The following is a 22,339-nucleotide window of genomic DNA, read 5'->3' on the forward strand; positions in this document are numbered from 1 at the left end:
CAATTTCAGCTAATCTCGATCAGTAACGGAGCTCAAGCTCAATTTTAAGATATTGAAGAGTGACATATTTACAAAATCTACTCAAAAGGTCAAAATTATAAAATGATCAAAAATTCATGATGTTTAGAATTTCACATGATTCAACGGTTTCAATATTTTAAATGTTACCGACAGGCACGTACCGAGAAGAGAGGGAGAGAGGCCACGGCCCTTGTCTCATCCCGAAATAAGAAACAGAAACGAAATAAAAAGTTTGAGAAATATTATGGGACTGTTGATCCTGAAGATTACACCGCGAGATAGAGGTTTTGAGAGTTACGTAATGGTCAAAACTCCACTACCGATAAAGTACTCAGCGACAAGTCCTACGAAGCAGAAAAGAGTGAAAACTACATAAAATGAAGGATGAAACCGGGGTAAAATGAACGACAATAATAATAATACACAACACTGCACTGGACGACAGGAAAGTGAAAGTACGCAAACATGCCTTAGTTAAGTAAGATTCTGCAGATGAAAAAGATATCCTGCCACTGGATCCCGCACATATTAATTAGGACTAGAAAGACGAACGTAAGCGCACTTCGTGTACATGTATGGCTGGTTCCATTATTAAACACCAGAGAACAGAATGATTACACAACAATATACTGAAGTCAGCACGAGTGTTTCGAAGCAGCACGAATGCCTCGAAGGACGTCTCAATGGGACGGAAAAGACACAATGTCGGTTTTCTGGGATCGACATAGTGTACTTTTGAAGGACTACCTCAAATCAGATAAAAGCCAGCATCAACCAGCTGGGAGTACAACAAAGTCTTTTGCCGCTATCACTATTTGGTGTGGTATATTTTTTACTAATTTTGCATTGCGTATTGCCATTGCGCACTGAGAACTGTAAAATTGACATTATCAATGTGATTGCGATCCAAACTTATTATTTTCATTAAGCCTACATCTAGCATTCGTGTAGTATTCATTTTATTGCGAATTAAACAACAGGTGGCGAAATTAAACACGGTTTGTAGCAAACGAGAACATTTGTTGAAACTTCGTAAACGTACCGTAATCAAACCGGTATTTTTCCCAACTCTGGTGATAAGGACTGTTAAAGGAGCATTCCTGAAAGTTACAAACTGAGCCTCATGCATAAAAATTGACAAAAATCATTGATGCTCCTTTAATATTCATTATAACCTACCACTAAACTTTCCAAAGATACAAAATTGCAAATTTCCACGATTTTAAAAGTCTCATTGACACGCGTTATCCTTAGTTAGAAATTCCTGTAGGATTGCTGTCGTCACTAATTTTCGACGTAAATCAATCGGCACTCATGTCTGATCTTGCACGGAACGACCGAAATCAACATTTTCGCGAAAAATTTAGTTGATTTGCTGATTTTAGTTAGTTATTTTTTGAGACAACTAAAAAAATCTTACTTTTGCTAATTTAGATTTTTTATTCTCATTCCCTTAATAATAATAAAATATTTGTTGAAATGGCTATTTTTTTAGTTAAACGTGCTGTCATTTCTTAGCTAAGGCACATTTCATTTCCATTCAACTAATTTTATAGTTGAATTAGAGAAATAAAATGTTGTTTTCAACCAACATAAATGGTTGAATTAGTTTCTGCAATCTGCAGCTATATGGCGCACTGTCACCGAAAAAATGGTAACACCGTAATGACTACTAGCCACTAGATGGCACACTACTACCGAAAAAATTTCAGACGCGGTTGTCTTTTCTATATTGGCAGGTATAAATACGATGTTGTATTGGAGAAAAAGACATAAACGAAACATAAATTTCTTTTTGAAATGTTTTCTTCTAAATCACTGTTTTCTTCATTCTTCGCGAATTCGACTATCTCACTGAAAACTTTGAGCACTCGGAAAACAAAAACCGAATACAAGTAGTACACCGGACGGCGCAGCTCGGACGGTTTGAAGATACAAAAAAACTTCATTTGACATATACAATTAGAGTGAAACATTCGAAATTCACTTCATTGTTTCGCGTACAAACATTATTACGCACAATCGCTTCAAGTGCGCACAAATTCTGAATAAATACAATTTCCACTAACAGTTTACTGCATTTTTACATATCGGTTTAGAAATTTAAATAAAGATATATCGAACACATGCGAAAAACATCAAAACAATTTTCAAGCAGTTTCAACAAGACTGCCCTTTTTAGCTTTTCAATGGATTGTTTTACTTTGACACTTCTCATGAGTTTTTGGCTAATAAACTTGTTAATAAAACCAATTTCATTTTTTTTTATTTGTGCTGTCCTTCAGTAATGATGGTGATAGTCAAATAGAAATAAATTTTCTGATTTTAATAACAAAATTAGTTGTCAATGAGAATTTCGTGTTGGATTGAATTACTGCTGGTTTGTGTCCAGGATATTCGCCAACTAAACACATTCTCTAATAATAAGAGTTTTTTCAGCAGAGTAAATTCTCAATTTTAACTAATTTCATAGTTATTTTGGAAATTTTGTTGTTAAAATTAACTAATTCAAAAACAGTAATACGAATTAGGCGCAGAGCTAATTTCGGTCGTTCCGTGTGCTCATATGTGATTTTCTTCTACAATACTCGGAGCTGATAGAATCGTCCAGTGATTTGATCTTACAGGAATGAGTGTTAATAGTAGCTCAAAATCACTACCGATTTTGTATGATGGAAGATCAATATTGATTTTGATCGATGTGATTCAGAAATCACTGATCAACTGATCTTAACAAGATCAGATCATTAGTGATCTTTATTGGAAAAGATCATCTTCGCTAGTGATTACGATTTGTTGATATTTTGATCTTGATTTTTCCAGCCCTGATTCAAGAGTGTCTTCGAAGTTAAAATTCAAGAATTCAACTGCATGATCTTCTACATATGGGTTTTGCTTTCTAATTAAATGCAAAAATTTGACAAAATGATGCCTAAACTATTCGTAGATTCTCAACAAAATGTTCTATCAAATGAGCATAAAAATCAAACTCGCAATATTTTTTGATAATATTCCGGATTCTGTTTATTTATTCGACATAGAAGATAATTTTAAATGTATGTGTGAGATCATTTTTGAAGATTTATAACCTTTTTGTGTTTATTTATATGCCAATTTTAATTCTATTGGCGGAGTTTTTCTGTTCCGGAGAGGTTAATAAGCGTAAGGTTGCAGAATCGGAAGTTGGATTTCAATGAAATTCTATTCATAATAACTTTCTTTTGAATCAAAATTCGTAAAAATTTATCAATACCAGTTCCATTTTAGAGTTATAGACCATTATTTATTTAGCAAACGATTCAAAGTCGTTTGCTGTATTAATTAAACATTTGCGCTTGCAATCCACTATTTAACCTACATGTTGTTTGAGATCTAAAATATTTTTGAATACTGGATATTGATGACGAACCTTTCATTTTAATCTAATTGTATAGAAATCAGATGTTTCTATCTTCGATAATATATGTCTATTCAAATATTTTTCGGAATCGATTATCATAAAATTGTAAAAAATTACTCCAATTATCGATGTTATCAGGCTTTAAAAGCAGTTTAATATAAATAGAATTACTAACATGTTTACTATATTTAATTCAAGATGATATTTAAATGGGTTTAACGTATGACCATGCAAACAATTTTTAATAAATTTTAAGGTGATGTTGGATAAGATCGCACCAGGACTTTCAAGAAGTAGATAAAAAAAGCTTTAGAATGATTGAATAGCCACAGATACTTTTCCTCGCTTTTGCAAACCTAATTATTAACAATTGTGTCGTACGCCAAGGAAAGTAATTAAACAAGTATCATAGATCACAGCTTTCAAAATATGTAGGGTTTATTATTCTTGCAAAATGGTATAAATGTTATATTGTGATCGGAGACTTATCGGAGAGTTATTTAGCACAGGTTGCGATGCTTATTCTCATCTGACTGGAGCATTCGAACCTCGTCCTTGGTTACATGCGCTGAGAATGTACGAAGCGTTTTACATTCATTTCTGCCGCGATAAATAAATGCTCGAACGAGTTTTTGAGAGAGCAGCTAATGTTCTTCGCTTGCGTTGGTTGTCTTCTAAGGTTGATGTCAGAGTGAAAGCGTCACGCGATGCGTCGAGGCGCGCGTGCGAGCTAGTTGCATTTGATCAAAGCAAACCTGTCAGAGTGAATGCGATGCGAAAACAGTACATCGCATTGAATCGCTTCGCTTCGGGCCGTGTTCCGCGCCCACTCTGACATCAACCTAAGAAAGAGAACAAATTTGTCTAAGCACAATAAAAAGAGCGCGGCATGCATAAGGTCTGCTGCTACTCTGTGTAACATACAGTTTCCACAATCTAGAAAACAATTTCAATTTTAGTTTTGTTGCCCAATTTTTTAATTCACGGTGTTCGGTTTTTTGATTCACAATCGGAAATCTTTATTCACAGTACCATGAAAACCTGGAAGTGGAAATTATTATTATTAAAGTTGATAATAGAGATACTAAGCCCCAATGAAATTAAAAATGTTTAAGTCTCATTATTGTCTGACAATTATCGTCACATCTCACTCCACATTAACGGAATTAAATATTTGTAATTTTTCATCCACAATCCGAATCGATTTATTTCCGACCATTCCATACTACCTTGATCAAAAAGTTCCCGGAATTTATTCAGAAAAATTATCAAATAGCATTAAATTTACGTCTGCTTAGCGGTTCAAGTTGAACTGCTTAAGTTTCCACGACGAAGTAGTTCAATTTGAACTGCTCTGCACTGACGAGTCTAAGACGAAACATAAAGAAAATTAAATTACAAGATCGACTGCAACACACTTATGAAAGCGCTTGATGCAATCCTTGAAATATTTTTTATATTCAGTTTTCGGTATGGCCATTTGCAGTCTGACAAAATTTCAGAATTTCATGAATATCAGTTGAAATATGTCTAAATGATATCAATATAATTCAAAACTGATCATCAAATACCTACACAACTTTTAAAATCTCATCACGAATACCAAAGAGAGCTCATACGAAAAATGTTTTATGTGTTCTTTCCTATTTTCTGTGAAATCTGAGTTAATCTGTAGAAAATCAGTATTCTATGTGACATCCGTATGTGTACGTAAAATCTGTATAAATGACATTTCTGAATCACTGGGATTTGTTTTTGAATGCAATATAAAGCTGATTAGGGGGCCATGATGTTTTCGCAACGTTACTTATGTCGTTTTCGCTTGAGAAAACTGAAACTGACCCAGGGTAGTTTCATCAAACAAACACTTTTCACGAAACTGTGTTGGTTTCGCACTTAGCAACGGGGGTTTGAGCAAACCTGGGATGAAAATCCGGGTTCGAAACTGACTCGATTTTCAGTTCAACACCGTTGAAACTAGGTTCGAAACTAGCTTCAAACAAACGGTTTGACAGCAGTTAGGGTGGAAACTGGGTTAGATTTGGCATCAAGCGAAAACAACATCAATGTGACCAATGAAATTACATACTTCGAGTAAGATTTTATTTTTTCGGAATAGTTGAAAAAGGAAATTAAGTCAAGTTTTATTGATATTGATACTTGAAACTACCACAAAAATAGCTAATTTTTTCCTTCTCAAAAATGCTCTTGAAATTGAAATCTTTATTTAAATTATAACTAAATTAAGGAATTTTGAAGGGGATCCTAGCTCTTTAGAATAGAATCTGAGTCTTTTCAAATGAATTATTTATGAGAACCGATCCTGCCATCTCTGAGTAAATTGAGTGCTTACTTTTCTGATATATTGCACAAATCACCCCGTAATTTTCTAAATCGGAAATCCCCTGTGATTCCGGAACTGAAAGTCGAATGGTGAAAATTACTATTTTTCGAATCGAAAACTGGGAATCAGGACAGCCGGAATCGGTTTATTACTGACAATATATATTTTTCACGTTTTTTTTTGTTTCACCGCTTTGAGCGATGGTATAAAATTTTTATAACTCTTCACCCTATAATTCGAGAATCGAAAGTCGGAACCGGATGAAATTCAGGAGTTTTGTATGAGATCATATGACCCTTAGTTTGCAAAAATCGGTCACGCCATCTCTGAGGAAAGTGGCCGAGTAGTTTGAAATTGAATTTTTTCACTAATCACTCAGTACTTCCGGAACCGGTTAATTAGGTTTTACAATATTTCTTAAATAATAGTTTTGCGATTTCAAATAACGTAAACTTTTTTACGAACTGATTTTATTTACAAGCTCGCACTTCAGTTCGTAAATAGAGGTTTGGGTGTATTTAACAGCTTCCGTTCAAGGATTTGCAGTTTTTTTTTTTTCATTCCGGTCTATCAAAATTTTCATTTAAGTAATGACATCGATAAACGTTGAAATTGTTGGGTTTGTGTTATGACGCAAAGGCGCAGTCAACTAAGTATAAAGTGTCATTCCTATGTTCACGCACCATGTACAAGAGTAGCTTATATGACAGAGCATCTTCATGGTAAAGAGAAGGTTGCGTTTTCAAGAGTCCTGCCCCTGGCGATTATTTTTATATCCGAAATTCCATACTTCTATCTTCCCTCTCGGTCTCTTTCTTGTACAAACTCGATGAAAACAAGTAAAAACTAGTTCAATACAGCTTCTAGTGTCCTCGCCCAAGTCCAAAATATATCGAAACAAGTATCTACCGAAACGGGGCATTGCTCTAAGCTAACTAAACTACTGTGATATGCATAGGAGCACATTTCAGAAAGCAACCCGATGAAATAAATTTTCACACATACATGATACTTTGTACGGCTAACTAACGTTCAACTCATTTCACTCTCTGCAGTCAGAACTCGTTTCACAAAAATGCTCGTTCAAACTGGGGATGTCGGAAATTTCGAATTACTCGATTATTTAAAATCGAGTATAATTTTTTTTTTTTTTCAACAATTTTTATTCAGGCCAATTTGCGTATAGCTTTACGTGGCCGATTTACCCATGTTTTTGTTACATAAAATTATTTTTTTATTGTTGGATCTCGTTGTCACCCTTCTTCTAGGGGGAGAGGAGCTTCCATTTCCTTCTAGCGAAGATTGGAGGTTGGAGGTCGTTTTGTCCGTTGCTCGTATCATCCATTGCTATATCGTTGGAGTTGTGAGCGGTTTCCGTTTCCTTGTTTTCGTTGTTGATCGCCGTATTGGGTTCATTTGCAGTTGCCGCAGATGCGCTTTGTACATTGATTGCAGTTGATAGTTGGTTAGATGGTGAAGGTGTTTTTGAAACAGGAGCACTGCATTCACTAGTTTCCGTTGTTGAGCGGTTGTCCTTGTTTTTGTTTGTTTTGTTTGTTTTCGCAGTTTCAGTGCAAGGTTTGCCGTAGTGTGCAGGTTGTTCACAAAACTGACATGTAACCAATTGATTTTCATACGTAATCAACGTTTTACACGGATGTATCCCGTCTTGACCACAAATGATGTAAGATGGAATTGCTTTACGTAGTTGCATACGTACCACTCGCACGCCATTCCGGATACCCGGGAAAAAATTCCGCCATACTTCCTTTTCGATGGAAAGAACTTCACCGTACTGCGACATACATTCCCGAACATACCCCTCGCTGGTCTGCGGGGGAAAGTCATGCACGCGTACTTCTATGGCATTGTCCACCATGTACACAGGGATTTTATATTTAACATTGTCATGATCAATACTGTGCACCCCGTTATTAACCGAAGCAAATGCAATTGCATCTTTTTCACGTTTAAACATAATGTACACACAGTTCGACGCCTTGTTGAATTGAATCTCACTAACATCATTAACGTTTAGATGCATTCGTTCCTTAAGCAAGATTTCAGTTTCGGTTGCTGCAGGTCTAACTTTGCAGCGCTTGAAATCAATACAAATTGAATTTGGCCTTGTAGGCCAAGTTTCAGGCTTTGTTAAATCGTATTTCCCCATTTCGTACACTCTATTGTTCACTGCACTGTATTGTCTTTGTTTCTGTCGTCGCGACCGTAAGAAATTTTGGACTGCGTCGGATGCGTTGCGAGCACGAACTGAGTATAATTTTGAAACTAATCCATTAAAATTTATTTGATTATCTTGGTTATCGATTTTTCATTCGATTATTACTATGGGATTTTTTCAATTATTCGATTAGCTCAATAAACGAATATTAGTTTTAAACTAATCGATTAAATATTACTCGATTATCTGGCTTATTAGTCGATTACTCGATTAATCGATCGATATTACGACATCCCTAGTTCGAACCGAGACGTGCAGTAGTTATTCATTTCGCCCTGAATATCTTTGTCATTTTATTGGTATCAATCAACTTATTGAACGAATTTTAAGAGCACACAAAACACTTTCCAAAACACAAACTATACCTCGTTCCAGCATATTCGTTTTTAAATAATTCTGATTTAAATGTAGTCCCGAAGTGCCAAGGGCACAAAAACTTTTTCAATTATCATTTCCGGAACATTACAATAAGGCAGTGTCACCAAGCGAAAATCCTTGCTTGGTAAAACCACCATCTAACTGCATCTCTGTTGAAATTTTCAAGGCCGTCCACAACGGACTAGAACCGCACTCATCCGGTCACTCCGCACGGTTTACTCCTTATTGACGGATTAGGCACAAAGCAGGCCAAGCCAACGAAAAAGGGCCCACTGGCCGAGAGCGCCGTTCCACTTTTGGGACCGCAGAAAGTCGTAATGAAGTGCGCTAATTTATCGTTTGTTTTCATCTCTGGCATTTGTACAATTCCTTTCCAGCTGACTTCGTTGAAATTTCGGACTGTTTGGCTTGGTGTAATCTCTGCTATGGTGACCGTGGCGAAAATTCGTTTCCCTTCCAAAGCCTGCTTGACTGCGCGAGGGGGATTCCGTCGTTATGTCGGCCAATTGCCTCCAGTACACAGCCGACCGGGGTTCGATTTAGAATGGCAATGCTATTTTCTAGGCCGCAATGGAAGCTTTATCACTTCAAAAAACCTAGTATAAAATTAAACTTCTTATTTTCAAATTCAAATTACAATTTTAGTCAGAACAAATCTGGTTTATTAAAAAAAACAAGGGAACCTCATTTCGACAATAAATTCGAATCCTAGAGCATGCTACTTGCATCCGATTATTATAAAGAAGCACATTATCTCCAAACCCAATCTTTTGGACGCCCGAATTCTATTTCTGTTACTTTTCAAACGTGCCCAAAAAGTTGTTGAAATATCTCTGCTTACTTATTCTTATCATTTCGTAAAAAGGAGAATCTGTTTCAGTATAAACCTAAGAGTAAGAATACGTCATGAAATTGGTTACTTACAGAGCGTACATATCGTTGAGTGTTCTCGATGGAGGATCTATTTGCTCGATTGAACAATGTTTCAGCACTCTGCAAGGCAAAAAATTTAAAAAAAATAGTCACTATCAGTGTTGGTGATTGCCGAAAATTTCACAGAAGCTGCTATATTGCTATCTATGTATATTGTATACAACATTTTCAATCCGGTAGAAGATGCTACAAGAACTCGAGTCTCTCAATGCATGAACCGCGAGAGAATTTTTCTACATTCCTTCGCTCCACTTCATACTCTGAGTATTTCTCGGTCCTTAGAAAAAATTGCAGTCTGATAATGATCGCCGCTGTGTGGAATTTACCAAGAGAGAATCGCAAGTTGACAATTATCGCAGAAAATCGAATCGATGATTCGACTTGATGATTCTCATACTAGGTTGCAATATTTCAAAACCCTTGTGTGGAGCATTCACATACATTTTCATAGACACAACTTATACAAAGATTATATGCACATAGTTAGAATAAGCGGTAATAGTATAATGATTCTATCGCAATTATCAACTGCCTGTATAGAATCGGATCGCGAAACGAGAATAAGCAACCGTTTGTTGCTTCAGAGAAGATCCCCACAGCAGCGTGCTAACCTTTGATTCTCAGAAATGTCATCGAGAGAAATTCGCTCTCGCACTGGTGTCGATTCTATGTTAAATGAGCCATGGCGGGTTTTTTGTGTTTACGTTATAAAGAAACACTGCCGTCACCTTGTTTCAACCAGCATAACATAAAAAACATGTTCGTGCTCTTGTTGCAACAAGAGGTCTAAGTGGTATCAGAACTAGTTACGGGTTGCTAATATTGGAGTCAAATAAACTTATTTTCAACTAGTAGCTAGAAGCATAGTTGTTATTAAATATATGTTTGGATTAAGTAACGATAGCTTATAAATGATAATTAATTCAATATGACAAAAAGATGTGGTGATTTGAAACCTAAATAACTATTTCGTAACTAGTTGTGTTATGAAGAAACATTGATGTCACCTTGTTTTAACCAGTATAACATAAAAAACATATTCGTGCTCTTGTTGCAACATAGTTTGGACTTAGTCGCATCAGAACTAGTTGCGGATTGCTACTCGGGCTTGCAATATGGTTATTTTTGGAATGGGGTTAATGAGTAGGTATCAGAAAACGATGTTTGAGGTAGTTTTGAAATTCAAGATGGCGACTTCCGGTTTGTTGATATTCCTTGAAAACCCTTACAATATGGGTATTTTTGAAACGGGGTTAATGAGTAGATGTCGAAAAATGATGTTTAAAGTGGTTCTGAAATCCAAGATGGCGACTTCCGGTTTGTTGATATTCCTTGAAAACCCTTACAATATGGATATTTTCGGAACGGGATTGATGAGTAGATATCAGAAAACGATGTTTGAGGTGATTCTGACATCCAATATGGTGTCATCCGGTTTCTTGATATTCCTTGAAAACCCTTACATAATGGATATTTTCAGAACGGGATTGATGAGTAGATGTCAGAAAACAATGTTTGAGGTGGTTCTTAGTTCCAAGATGGCAACTTCCGGTTTCTTGATATTCCTTGAAAACCTTTACAATATGGGTATTTTCGGAACAAGATTGATGATTAGTTGTCAGAACACGATGTTTGAGGTGGTTCTTGAATCCAAGATGGTAACTTCCGATTTGTTGATATTCCTTGAAACCCCTTACAATATGGGTACTTTCGGAAAGAGATTTAAAAGTAGACGTCGGAAAATTATATTTGAGGTGGTCTTGAAATACAAAACAGTGACTTCCAGTTGATTATTATCTTTTGAAAGTTTTTACCATTTTCCTTTAACTCTTTATTTCTTTAAAACACTATACCGTTCCGAAAATACCCATATTGTATGGGATGTCAAGGAATATCAACAAACCGGAAGTCGCCATCTTGAATTTCTAAACTACCTCAAACATTATTTTCTGACATCTACTCATCAATTCTGTTCCGAAAATACCTATATTGTATGGGTTTTCAAGGAATATCCACAAACCGGAAGTCGCCATCTTGGATTCCAGAACCACTTCAAACATAATTTTCCGACATCTACTCATTAACCCCGTTTCGAAAATACCCATACTGTAAGGGTTTTCAAGGAATATTAGCAAATCGGAAGTCGCCATCTTGAATTTCAAAACTACCTCAGACATCGTTTTCTGACATCTACTCATCAATTCCGTTTCGAAAATATCCATATTGTATGGGTTTTCAAGGAATATCAACACACCGGAAGTCGCCATCTTGGATTTGAGAACCACTTCAAACATAATTTTCCGACATCTACTCATCAATTCCGTTCCGAAAACACCCATATTGTATGGGTTTTCAAGGAATATCGATAAACCGGAAGTCGACATCTTGGATTTCATAACCACCTCAAACATCATTTTCCGACATCTACTCATTAACCCCGTTCCGGAAATACCCATATTATATAGGTTTTCAAAGAATATCAACAAACCGGAAGTCGCCATCTTGAATTTCAAAACTACCTCAAACATCGTTTTCTGACATCTACTCATCAATTCCGTTCCGAAAATACCCATATTGTATGGGTTTTCAAGGAATATCAATCAACCGAAAGTCGCCATCTTGGATTTCCAAAAATACCTGTATTGTAGTAGTTTCCATGGAGTCGGAAATCGCTTTCGATGAATGACAAAACCTCTTTTTACGAAGTAGGTTCGTAAAAAAAGTTTACGTTATTTGGGATTTGGTTCGTAAAAAGAGGTACGTAAAAAGAGGTTACGTATAAAAAGTGTTCGTAAACGGAGGTTTGGGTGTATTCTCGCAAAAAAGGATGTTGCCAATGATTTGTTCGGAAAATGTGAGAGCTGGATATCTTGTTAATATGATGTCTTTGCTACTGTTTAAATAGCCGCGCAACTCCGGAGATCCGCATAAAAACAGCCGCGTAATTTTGGAACTCCGCGTAAACAAACCACTTGAAAAAACCGCATAGAAAAACCACGTAAAAAAGACCTCAGTGTACTATATTACAGAACAAGCATGGAACTGAAGAATGATTTACTTTTTCAGAAAAAAATACTTTTAGTTAACAAGATTCGAAAACTATTCGAAAACGATCAATAGTAGTAGATTTAGAAATATTGTTATTGTATATTCTCTGTATATTCAAACAATAGCATTTAACAAAATTGCACCATTTTTTTCAAAAAGTAAGGTCAGAAAAATTAAAAAATATATTTTCAAAAATGAAGTTTTGTTCAGAAGACTTTGTGATCCATTATTTCTTCACCTTGAGCTTTAGTTCAATAAACTTCATCAAATGTCAGTTGAAACATAAAACAAAAATGAAATTACATTTTAGAGAAAATTAATTTTTAACTTTCTCAGGACTATGCAAAAACTGTGAAAAAAGACTTTCTAACCGAGGCTCAGAGGGCCGACTCAGTTCGTCGAGTGCGCAAAATGTCTGTGTGAATGTGTGTGTGTATTTGGCAAAAATGTGCACTCGATTTTCTCTTTCGGTCTTACGGTCCCACTGAATATGATTCTGCTATTGATTATTATTCGGATCGAGCTTTCGGTTCGAGAGTAAAAAATGTGTAAAAACATGAAAAAAATCTTTTTTATCCACCTAGTGGTGTAATGATGCCTTTCTCATAATACTTATATTTTCAAAAATATTACTAGAAGCTTCTGTCAAATTTTTTTTTTCAATCTTGATTATAATAAACTTTCTTTAGGTATGAACTAACATAACCTTTTCAAATCGTAAACAGTTATGACAAGTTAATAAGAATTTTTCTTTATTTTGCATCGTCGCACTAAATGATTAAACACTCTTTACCCTATAGTTCTGGAACCAGAAATCGGATCCGGATGAAATTAAACAGCAACCTATGATACTATAGGAACTTTTATTTGAGCCCAAGTTTGTGAAAATTGATCAAATCATCTCTGAAAGTATTGAGTGAGTCTCGTTTTAGAGTTTTAGACCACTATCTCTGGCATTTCTGGAACCAGTATAACCGAAGTCGGTTCGTTTAGTAACTAATATAGCCTACAAATTAAATCAGTTTCGAACCAAATTTAGAAGAATTTTACCCTCTTTTGCATCGCCGTTTTAAAACACACTTTACCCTATGAAAGCATGATGAAATTCGATAGCAACATATGGGACATTATTTGACACATACTCGCACACATACAGACACATACATTGCTCAGCTTGATGAACTGTGTCGAATGACACAGATCACTTAGCCCTCCGGGCCAATTTTCGCTGGTCAATTTTTCAAGTTATTTAATGAACTTTCTATATGAGAGAGTCAATAAGTGTACTTTAGAAGAAAACATCGTTACCATGATTTTGTGATAATAGTAACAAGTTGGTACACATCGAACAAAAGATTTACAATTTACATATTTTTCACCTGAAATATATAAATTAAAATCTGGCAACCCTGCACGCTATACGAAATTGAACAAAGCACGCTGCGAACGGAGCAAAGCCGCGCGTCTTAGGTTTGCATCATCATTTTGAATGACGATTTGAATGTTTTGACACTCATCGCCCTATAATTTCGGAACCGGAAGTCGGATCTGAATGAAATTGCTCAATATCATTTCGGACAATGAGAGCTTAATTTGAAACATGATTTGTAAAAATCGGTTCAACCACTGCTGAGAAATCCAAGTGAGTGTCGTTTTTGAAGCTTTTCTTTACCATTATCGGTGCTTTCGAAAGCGGAAACCGGGGACTATTAGTCCCAAAGTAGTTTTATATATTCACTAACTAACAAAAGGATGAATTGAGCAGTAAGTTTTATAAAAATGTGCACCTCGTTTCGCCATCGCTTGTGAAAAAATACTCAGGAAATTGAAAATTTTCACCAATCGCACAGTAATACCGGAATCGGAAGTCGGATCTGAAGTGAAGGGTCCTGTGGTCCCGTAGCCTGCTATTGAGTTTCATCTTGATCTGACTTCCGGTTCTGGAGTAACGGAATAAAACTTTTACATTTTGCTCAAAACTGTTCCAATTTATAGGTTGTGATTGTTGCTGATCAAACGAACCGATTTCAGCTATGCCGGTTCCCAGTTCCCGGTTACGGAAGTCCCGAAAATAATAGTCAAAACTCTAAAAAACTGAACTCTTATCATTTTCTCAGTGACGGTCGAGTAGATTAGACTTAAGTTCTAGATTTTATGGTCTCACAGAGTGCTATTGACTTCTGCTCGGCTGCGACGCCCGGTTCTGAAACAACAGGGTGTGTTGAAAATTTATACTGTCATGTAGAACGAAAATTCAAAGGAAATCGAAGAATTCCTTTAAACTTAGCTCAAAACTTTTTATAAACTGAAAAAATTATGAAGGGTGATTTTTGAGAGGTATAGGATTTTATTTCAAAAAATGAAAAATAAATTTAAGAAAATTGATGAAATATTTATTGGAATCGCTAGAACGATCAATATAATTTAATGTTCGAAGATGATTCCATGCAAATGTTGGCAGCGGCTCCGCTTTAGATGACCCATGCGCAAAGTCTAATTTTGGCACACTCTCTCCAACATATCGACAACATGGTCTTCACTACAGATCCGGCAATTTTGCTTATTGACGTGTCCATTCAACCAAAAACGAGCTTCGTCGCTGAACACATTCTTTCGATAAAAAAGTGGAACTTCCTCCAACTTCACCAAATGTTAGACGTTATAAGTCGATTCATGATTAAATTACATAATAAACCAAAAGATACCAGCGAAAAATCACTCAAAAAAATTCTTATACAACATTCAAATAATTTTTTTTAAGAGTCTCTAAGTAATATTTATGAAAATATGAGTTATATGAGGAAGGCCTTATTACACCACTAGATGGATTAGAACAGGTTGCAGGTTTTGTTTTCAGAACAAAATTTATTCAACATACTTTTCACTGTGTATATTTTGTCGATAAAGTCCCAATAATTACATAAAATACTAGCTGACCCGTCGAACTTCGTCTCGCCCGAATTTTTTTTTTTGAATTTATGTTTTCGGTCAGTAGAATTGTCAAATGTCTTATGCTGTTAATGTATCTTTTCATTATTTTACTGATTACTTGGCTGCGAAAACTTCATCGAAAACCTGTTTAAATCCACCTAGTGGTGTAATGATGCCTTTCTCGTATCAATCATACTATTATATGTATATAATACTGTGGCATTCTTCAAAATAATTTTCTTCGATTCTTAAAAAAATAACCGAAATCAGTTTGATTGACCGTCTACTGATAAAAACTATCAATTGGAGAAGATTTTAGGGCGATTTAGAATTTTTTTACGGTTTTTCGCCCTATTCAGTGATGGTATAAAATTTTTAACACACTTTACCCTATATTTCCTGATTTTGAAGTCGGATCTGGATGAAATTCAGAAATTACGTGTGGGACTACAGGTTCTTTCATTTGAATCTAAGTTTGTGAAAAACGGTCGCGCCATATATGAGAAAAGTTAGAATACATATTTTAATTGTTTTGCACATTTCACCCCATATCTCCGGAACCGGAGGTCAGATCGAAATAATATTCAGGAATTTAGTATGGAACCTAAAAAGCATCCATTTGAATCTAAGTTTGTGAAAATCGGTTCAGCCATCTCCGAGAAAAGTTGGTGCACTTATTTTCACAATTTTTTGCATATTTGCGTACACGACGAACTGAGTCGAATGGTATATGACACTCGGCCCTCCGGGCCTCGGTTTCGAAAGTCGGTGCTTCTTCTACTGATACTACGAATTTTGTCGTCGTATTTAGTCGTTGATGAATGTTCGTAGCGTGACAATCACAGGAACAATTTTCGATAAACAATTTAGCGATAAAACTTTTTTTATTTTTTATTTATGAATTCTGGTCAGTCAGTAATTATTTAGTAAATTTCTGACATATCAGAGACTCGGATGATTCGCATGGCTAAGTTTGATTCCTGTAGAAGAAGGTAAAAGTTTAGATGCGAGAAACCTTCTGCTTTCTTAAATGAACTTTGTTACGTCAAAATCTTTATCTTCAAATCCTTACTCTTCCTTGAGTACTATGGATCTAAATTTTTTCATATTCTTTCTCCTCTCACAATCTCTAGTTAGTTTAATATTGTTCAAAACCTAAAGATAATTTTTTTTTCTTGGACATTCAAAAGTTCAAGTTACCATTATTTTAAAGATTGTGTCCATTAACTTTTACTGCATTCGTTTAATATCAATAAACGTCTCATTAGTCGACACCACGTCATTTTGTTTAGTACCCCACCTATAATTAACAAATGGTGGAGTTCGGTACTTAGAATCTATATAAGAAAGTTTTATATCAAAATAATGTGCAATTCTCCCTTTATAGCGGAGTGAACATGAGGAGTGATTGTACCAGTATTCAGCTTATCGTTCGAGTCAATGCATAAAATCTCACAACTAATGGTTTTCAATCCACCAAAATTTACACGATGCGATTGAACAAACTTCAACATGCTAAATGCAAGGAAAACCTCTTTGTTTGATCTCATTATTTAAACAGCAGAATTCTATCATTGATTCATACAAAAATCGTTCTATAATTTGATTTGTTCAACTCACGCATACAATGGCCAACATTAATCATCTAACTAATTACATTGCACACAATGCATCTTCTGGAAACAATATTAGAACTTTTGATCCTGTTTACGATATAGCTAAAACACTCATATGCGTTCCATCATTAAATCATTTGGCAAGCAATAATGTTGATACCCAATTAAGCACGTGGCTCGGAATGACGAATCACATGAATCAAATAGGCATGTAAAAATTTCACTTAAAACAACTCGTTGCGCGCCAAAAGATTCTTCCATCGATCTAGTATTCCTTTCTTCGACGGCCAAATACTTATGCAACTCGTTATGCGCCAAACACCTATCGATGATCTAACTTTTGAAACATGTATTTCTGCCAAACCACGTTTGAGTTCACCTAGGTGGGAGGGGGCGAATAAATCGTGGTTCGAGTTTTACCATTTTCAGTTCCATTTGTATAAAGAATTTTCCTAGACTTTGTATTCGGAACGTAATATCCGCAGATGATAGCCCTGTTTGATAGAATCGCTTTCTAGTTACTTCTTGGTTGTTTTATGTTTTTTTACTAACTGCACTCAACGTATTCTAGTAAGTCATTTAAAAAAATTACCAGTAGAAAAAGTTGGCAAAATCAAGATCGACTTTTTCCGATTGAGCTGCTTATTGAAAGCTTAAACAGTTTAACCTGAACCGCTAAGCACACGTAAAGTTAATGCTACATGCACAACACCTATAAATTGGCCCCGAAAGGCCATGTCTTTACTGACGTGCCGAACGAAAATTTCATTTTCGGCTAAAACTAGCCGATTCAGGTATGGTCATTTAGGGGCATTAACTTTACGTGTGCTTAGCGGTTCAGGTTAAACTGTTTGAGTTTTCAATAAGCAGCTCAATCGGAAAAAGTCAATCTTGATTTTGCCAACTTTTTCTACTGGTAATTTTTTTAAATGACTTACTAGAATATGTTGAGTGCAATTAGTAAAAAAACATAAAAACAACCAAAAAGTAACCAGAAAGCGATTCTATCAAACAGGGCTATCATCTGCGGATATTACGTTCCGAATACAAAGTCTAGGATAATTCTTTATTCAAATGGAACTGAAAATGGTAAAACTCGAACCACGATTTATTCGCCCCCCTCCCACCTAGGTGAATTCAAACGTGGTTTGGCAGAAATACATATTTCAAAAGCTCGACGAAACAGTGTAGGTTCCACAGACAGCAACCAGTTTCGCAACCATTCCTTTCCGGAAACGAAGATCTAAAGGGATTTATCTGATTGTTCCGTTTTTCAAACCGACGTGACGAAAACTTCGAACAAGCCGAATCAACGAAACTAACGAATAATGATCCGTCACGTTAGAACAACAAATCAAACGGGACGCTGAGGGGTAGTAACAAAAGCAACGTTCTACTGGGTGCCAAAGAACTGAAAACCGTTCCACCCGCATGTGCGCAGCACACAATTTTTCTTCAGTTCCCGATTCGAAACCTAGTCGCAGCAAAAAAAAAACAGTGCAAAGGATACTTACAGCGTGTTCAATGCAGGCAGTCTCTCGAAGACATTCATATTCAGCACGGGAAATCTATTGCCAGTCAAATCTCTGTGAATGAAAGGCAGAAAAAAAGCAGAGAGAAAGAAATGTCAGAATGAGGTATTGAAAAGGTACGTAAATAAAATAGATAAATATACTGCTGTACAATCGATAGCTAGGAGCAAACATTTGAATTACTATTCAAGTGAAATGTGAGACAACATTCTTCAACCTCGACGGAATGTGGGCCGTTGATAATGGAATGCTGACGAACGAATGATAAGGTGGTGTGTCAAATCGTGATAACATATCATTGTTGGCGAGGAGTAGACTACTTCTTATTTGCAAGCACTACATGCACGTGAAGGTGTCGTCTCGAAACCTTCAACCTGTGGAAACAACTAGTAATAATTTAGAGCAATTCTGTCTGAATAGAAAACTTTACATTCAATGATATATTATTTACACCTTGATTTCCTGTCTACCCAAATGATGTCAAAACTGTTGAAAAATTATGCCTTTTCCTATGGGAAATTACGCTCCTTACGGGAACACACACATGCCGGTATCGAAAGCACTTACAGCAGCGTGACATTTTCCATTGGCAGCGATGTTGGCAACGTTGTAAGTCCTTTGTAATCGCACAACACCTCCGTGGCTCTGCATTTGCACGAATTGTTGAAGTCATTCCAAGCTGTTGAGAGTATGACAAAAACATTGATGAATTGTAACACATGTCAGCACAACGCACAGTGGGCAACAAAGTATATAAAAATACACTCTCAGAAAAATTTATTATTATGTAAAAAAAATTGTGTGCCTGTATCGATGTAAACTTCAGCCAAAGTATTGATATGACTTATTTTTACATACTTTGAATCGTAAATTCTAGGGGCTGGGGTCCACTAGGAGATTGATAGTATCTATTAGCTCTTTCCGAACAGTACCAGCCCAGATGCCGTGTGGAATACGACGGAAAAAAATGAACCAAGAAAAGATCCACTGGATTCCTGTTTCCATGTCGTAAAAGGCGACAATTGAAGAAGTTTCTTCTTCCCTCTCAGCTATCAGATTTTTTCTACGTTTCACATCTGAGTACTCTATTTTACTAAATTACCTCTTCATTAAACTTCATTCAACTTATCAATTTCCGGCTATCTTCTCAAAAAAATTTTATTTGGTATTTTTTCTTCTTCATGTTATTGCTTGTCTTTTACAATTATGAATTGAGTGATAAAAATCAACTATTGCGAAGATCCGTTAATATTACAATTTTAATAACAGAGATAACATAGATACTGGTTTGTTTGATAAATTAATAATTTGTTCTCGGTAGTCGGCTGCCCGGATCAACCAATATAACAAATTAACAATATTCCACGGTAAATAATAAAGTGGAAATAATAAACAATCAAGACGCGCGTGAAATCTCTTGATCTTCGTTTGGTAATTTAAAATGATATAGCTTATAGAACATGTCACTACAATGAACTAACTATTTTGTCTAAATCCTATTCACTCGTTAATTTTATAGCAGGTAATTATGAAGTTTTTATTCGTTTGGCGATAGTATTTCAAGTTTATCACGAATAAGTACTGTGAATCAAATCTTCTCGGAATTTCAATATCGGGTATTGTTGAAACGTTCACTCGGGAAGATTGTGAAGTGTGTGTGTGTTTAGTGATGCATCCGAGCATCTTGAAACCGGGACATACTGAGTCGTGCGCGAAAAATACCAATACTGAAATTTTTACTATCAAATATACTTCTCCCGTGACACTTGTGGAGTGCGCAGTAGTATATACGGCCTCTAGTAACAACAAGTGTTGGACTAACATCCCTTCTCATTCCTTAGACGATCTACGTTCGGGCCTGGCCGGCGCCGGTACTGATCAATGAATTCTGGGATTACCAGATGTACATTGAAGGATGATTTACCAGTCCCAGGTCGGATCATCTAGAAACTCCCTGTACAATTTCAGTTAATCCCGATCAGTCACGGAGTTGCAACCAGGGGTGATCGCTCAAGCTCAAGCTCATAATTGTGAACACTCCTTTCACATTACATTTGTTGAGGGCTATACGAAACTAGAAAAAAATGGTTGCAATAGCTTTGACGACTTAACGAAAAAGCCAAAACAAATCAAGCGAATGTTTCCTGATGACACAGCAGTCGGTGCTAGACAGAAAAAAGCTTATCTGTCAAAATGTTGCTGTGATCAGTTGGCCTGATGGCAGTACTGACGCGTTGTTTACTGCTAACTAGTACAGGGTCCGCCATCTAACTTTTTTTTTTAAGTAGCTTTTATTTCGACATTGGTAACCTTAATGTCACTTCTGATTTGACAGAAACTTAGTTTTATCCTTCCGCTGAACGAAAATGGTTGTGTATACGCTTGAGGAACGCGTGAAAATAGTGCAGTTTTACTTTTTTTTTTATTTATTTTTTTTTTATTCAATAGTAACATGTTTGAAGGCACACTGCTTAAGCTCTTAGATGCCAAGGGCATTTTCTTATTTTAAATTAAAACTAACTTAAAACTAGGGTATTATCATTAGGGTAGTGGCGAATTCCGGTCGCAATGGTCGATTCTGCAAATTCAGTCTGCAGCTGGCGATCGGCAATGGTCGGTGGATTAAATATGGCATTAGTTTCTTCTAGATGACGATTATACGTTTCAATGGGTCCGCGGGAAACACCCCCAGGTCACAGAGACCCAGCGGGTGGCCCGCATGTTGTTCATCGATTGAAGCAGTTTTCCCGTGGGCGATGCCTTTGCCTAAGAGAATGAAAGAAGTATAGAGAAGTAATTTTGTGGAAAACGGGATGAAAAAGGGGGGATGAGAACGAATGACCAAACACGATAAAGATCTAATTAGTTGACATCGAGATGGTGGAGAAACGGAGAAAGGGGGAACGAAGAAGTTAGTGACAGCAAAAAGATCTTGTTATTTTATACAAAGATGGTGGACAGGCGAGGGATTTGGAGAATCGGGCGAATGTTAGTCTCGAACCTGCAGGTGAAGATTATTCTTAGCCTCGACAAGAGAGAGGAAACTACGGATTACACTTGTATATTAATGTGTTTAAGGTACTGGTATATGAGAAGCATATATAAACTATCCCGACTCGCCAACACATCCCGAACCGGAACATTGGACGGTCTACCTCGGGCCCTAAGGGATTCCAGTAGCTCCGACCTGACGTCGCGATACTCTACGCACGACCACACGACATGCTCGATGTCCTGATAACCGTCGCCACAGGTGCAGAGACCGCTCTCCGCGAGCCCAATACGCCGGAGATGTGCGTTGAAGGTGTAGTGATTTGACATGAGCCGCGACATAACACGAATGAAATCGCGACTCACGTTCATCCCCCTGAACCAAGGTTTCGTCGATACCTTAGGGATAATGGAGTGTAGCCATCGTCCCAGTTCGTCATTGCTCCATGAAGTTTGCCAACTTTCGAGAGTTTTCTGACGAGAGATTCTGAAAAATTCATTGAAGCATATTGGTCTTTCATAAATATCACCTTCTAATGCGCCCACTTTAGCCAATGAGTCTGCCTGTTCATTGCCTGGAATGGAACAATGCGATGGGACCCAGACTAAGGATATTAAATAAGACCGTCCAGATAAAGCTCTCAAGTGTTCCCATATTTTCCCCAGAAAATAGGGGGGATACTTTCCTGGCTTCATTGCCCGGAGAGCTTCTATTGAACTTAGACTGTCCGTGACAATGAAGTAATGATCTTTGGGCAAGGTTTCAATGATCTCAAGAGTGTACTGAATGGCAGCTAGTTCTGCGACGTAAACTGAAGCTGGATCACTGAGTTTGTAAGAAGCGGTGATGTTTTGATTGAAGATGCCGAAGCCTGTGGACTCGTTGATGTATGATCCGTCAGTGTA

At 36.5% G+C, this 22,339-nt stretch overlaps 1 protein-coding gene across 3 annotated transcripts in view; it reads right to left on the reverse strand.

Moving 5' to 3' along the window:
• The window catches only part of LOC131432982 (relaxin receptor 2-like), a 229,806-nt gene that overhangs the window by 108,883 nt on the left and 98,584 nt on the right, over nucleotides 1–22,339 (reverse strand). For 2 of the 3 annotated variants that reach the window (XM_058599676.1, XM_058599675.1), the window contains exons 5-7: nucleotides 19,010–19,121; nucleotides 18,425–18,496; nucleotides 9,307–9,375 (exon numbers count right to left, since the gene is read on the reverse strand). In XM_058599676.1, coding sequence (XP_058455659.1) covers nucleotides 9,307–9,375; nucleotides 18,425–18,496; nucleotides 19,010–19,121 — 253 coding nt within the window. The remainder of the gene's footprint in view (nucleotides 1–9,306; nucleotides 9,376–18,424; nucleotides 18,497–19,009; nucleotides 19,122–22,339) is intronic. The other variant, XM_058599677.1, reaches the window with a different exon arrangement.

This window comes from Malaya genurostris, chromosome 2, assembly GCF_030247185.1.
Source record: "Malaya genurostris strain Urasoe2022 chromosome 2, Malgen_1.1, whole genome shotgun sequence".
NCBI lineage: Eukaryota > Metazoa > Arthropoda > Insecta > Diptera > Culicidae > Malaya > Malaya genurostris.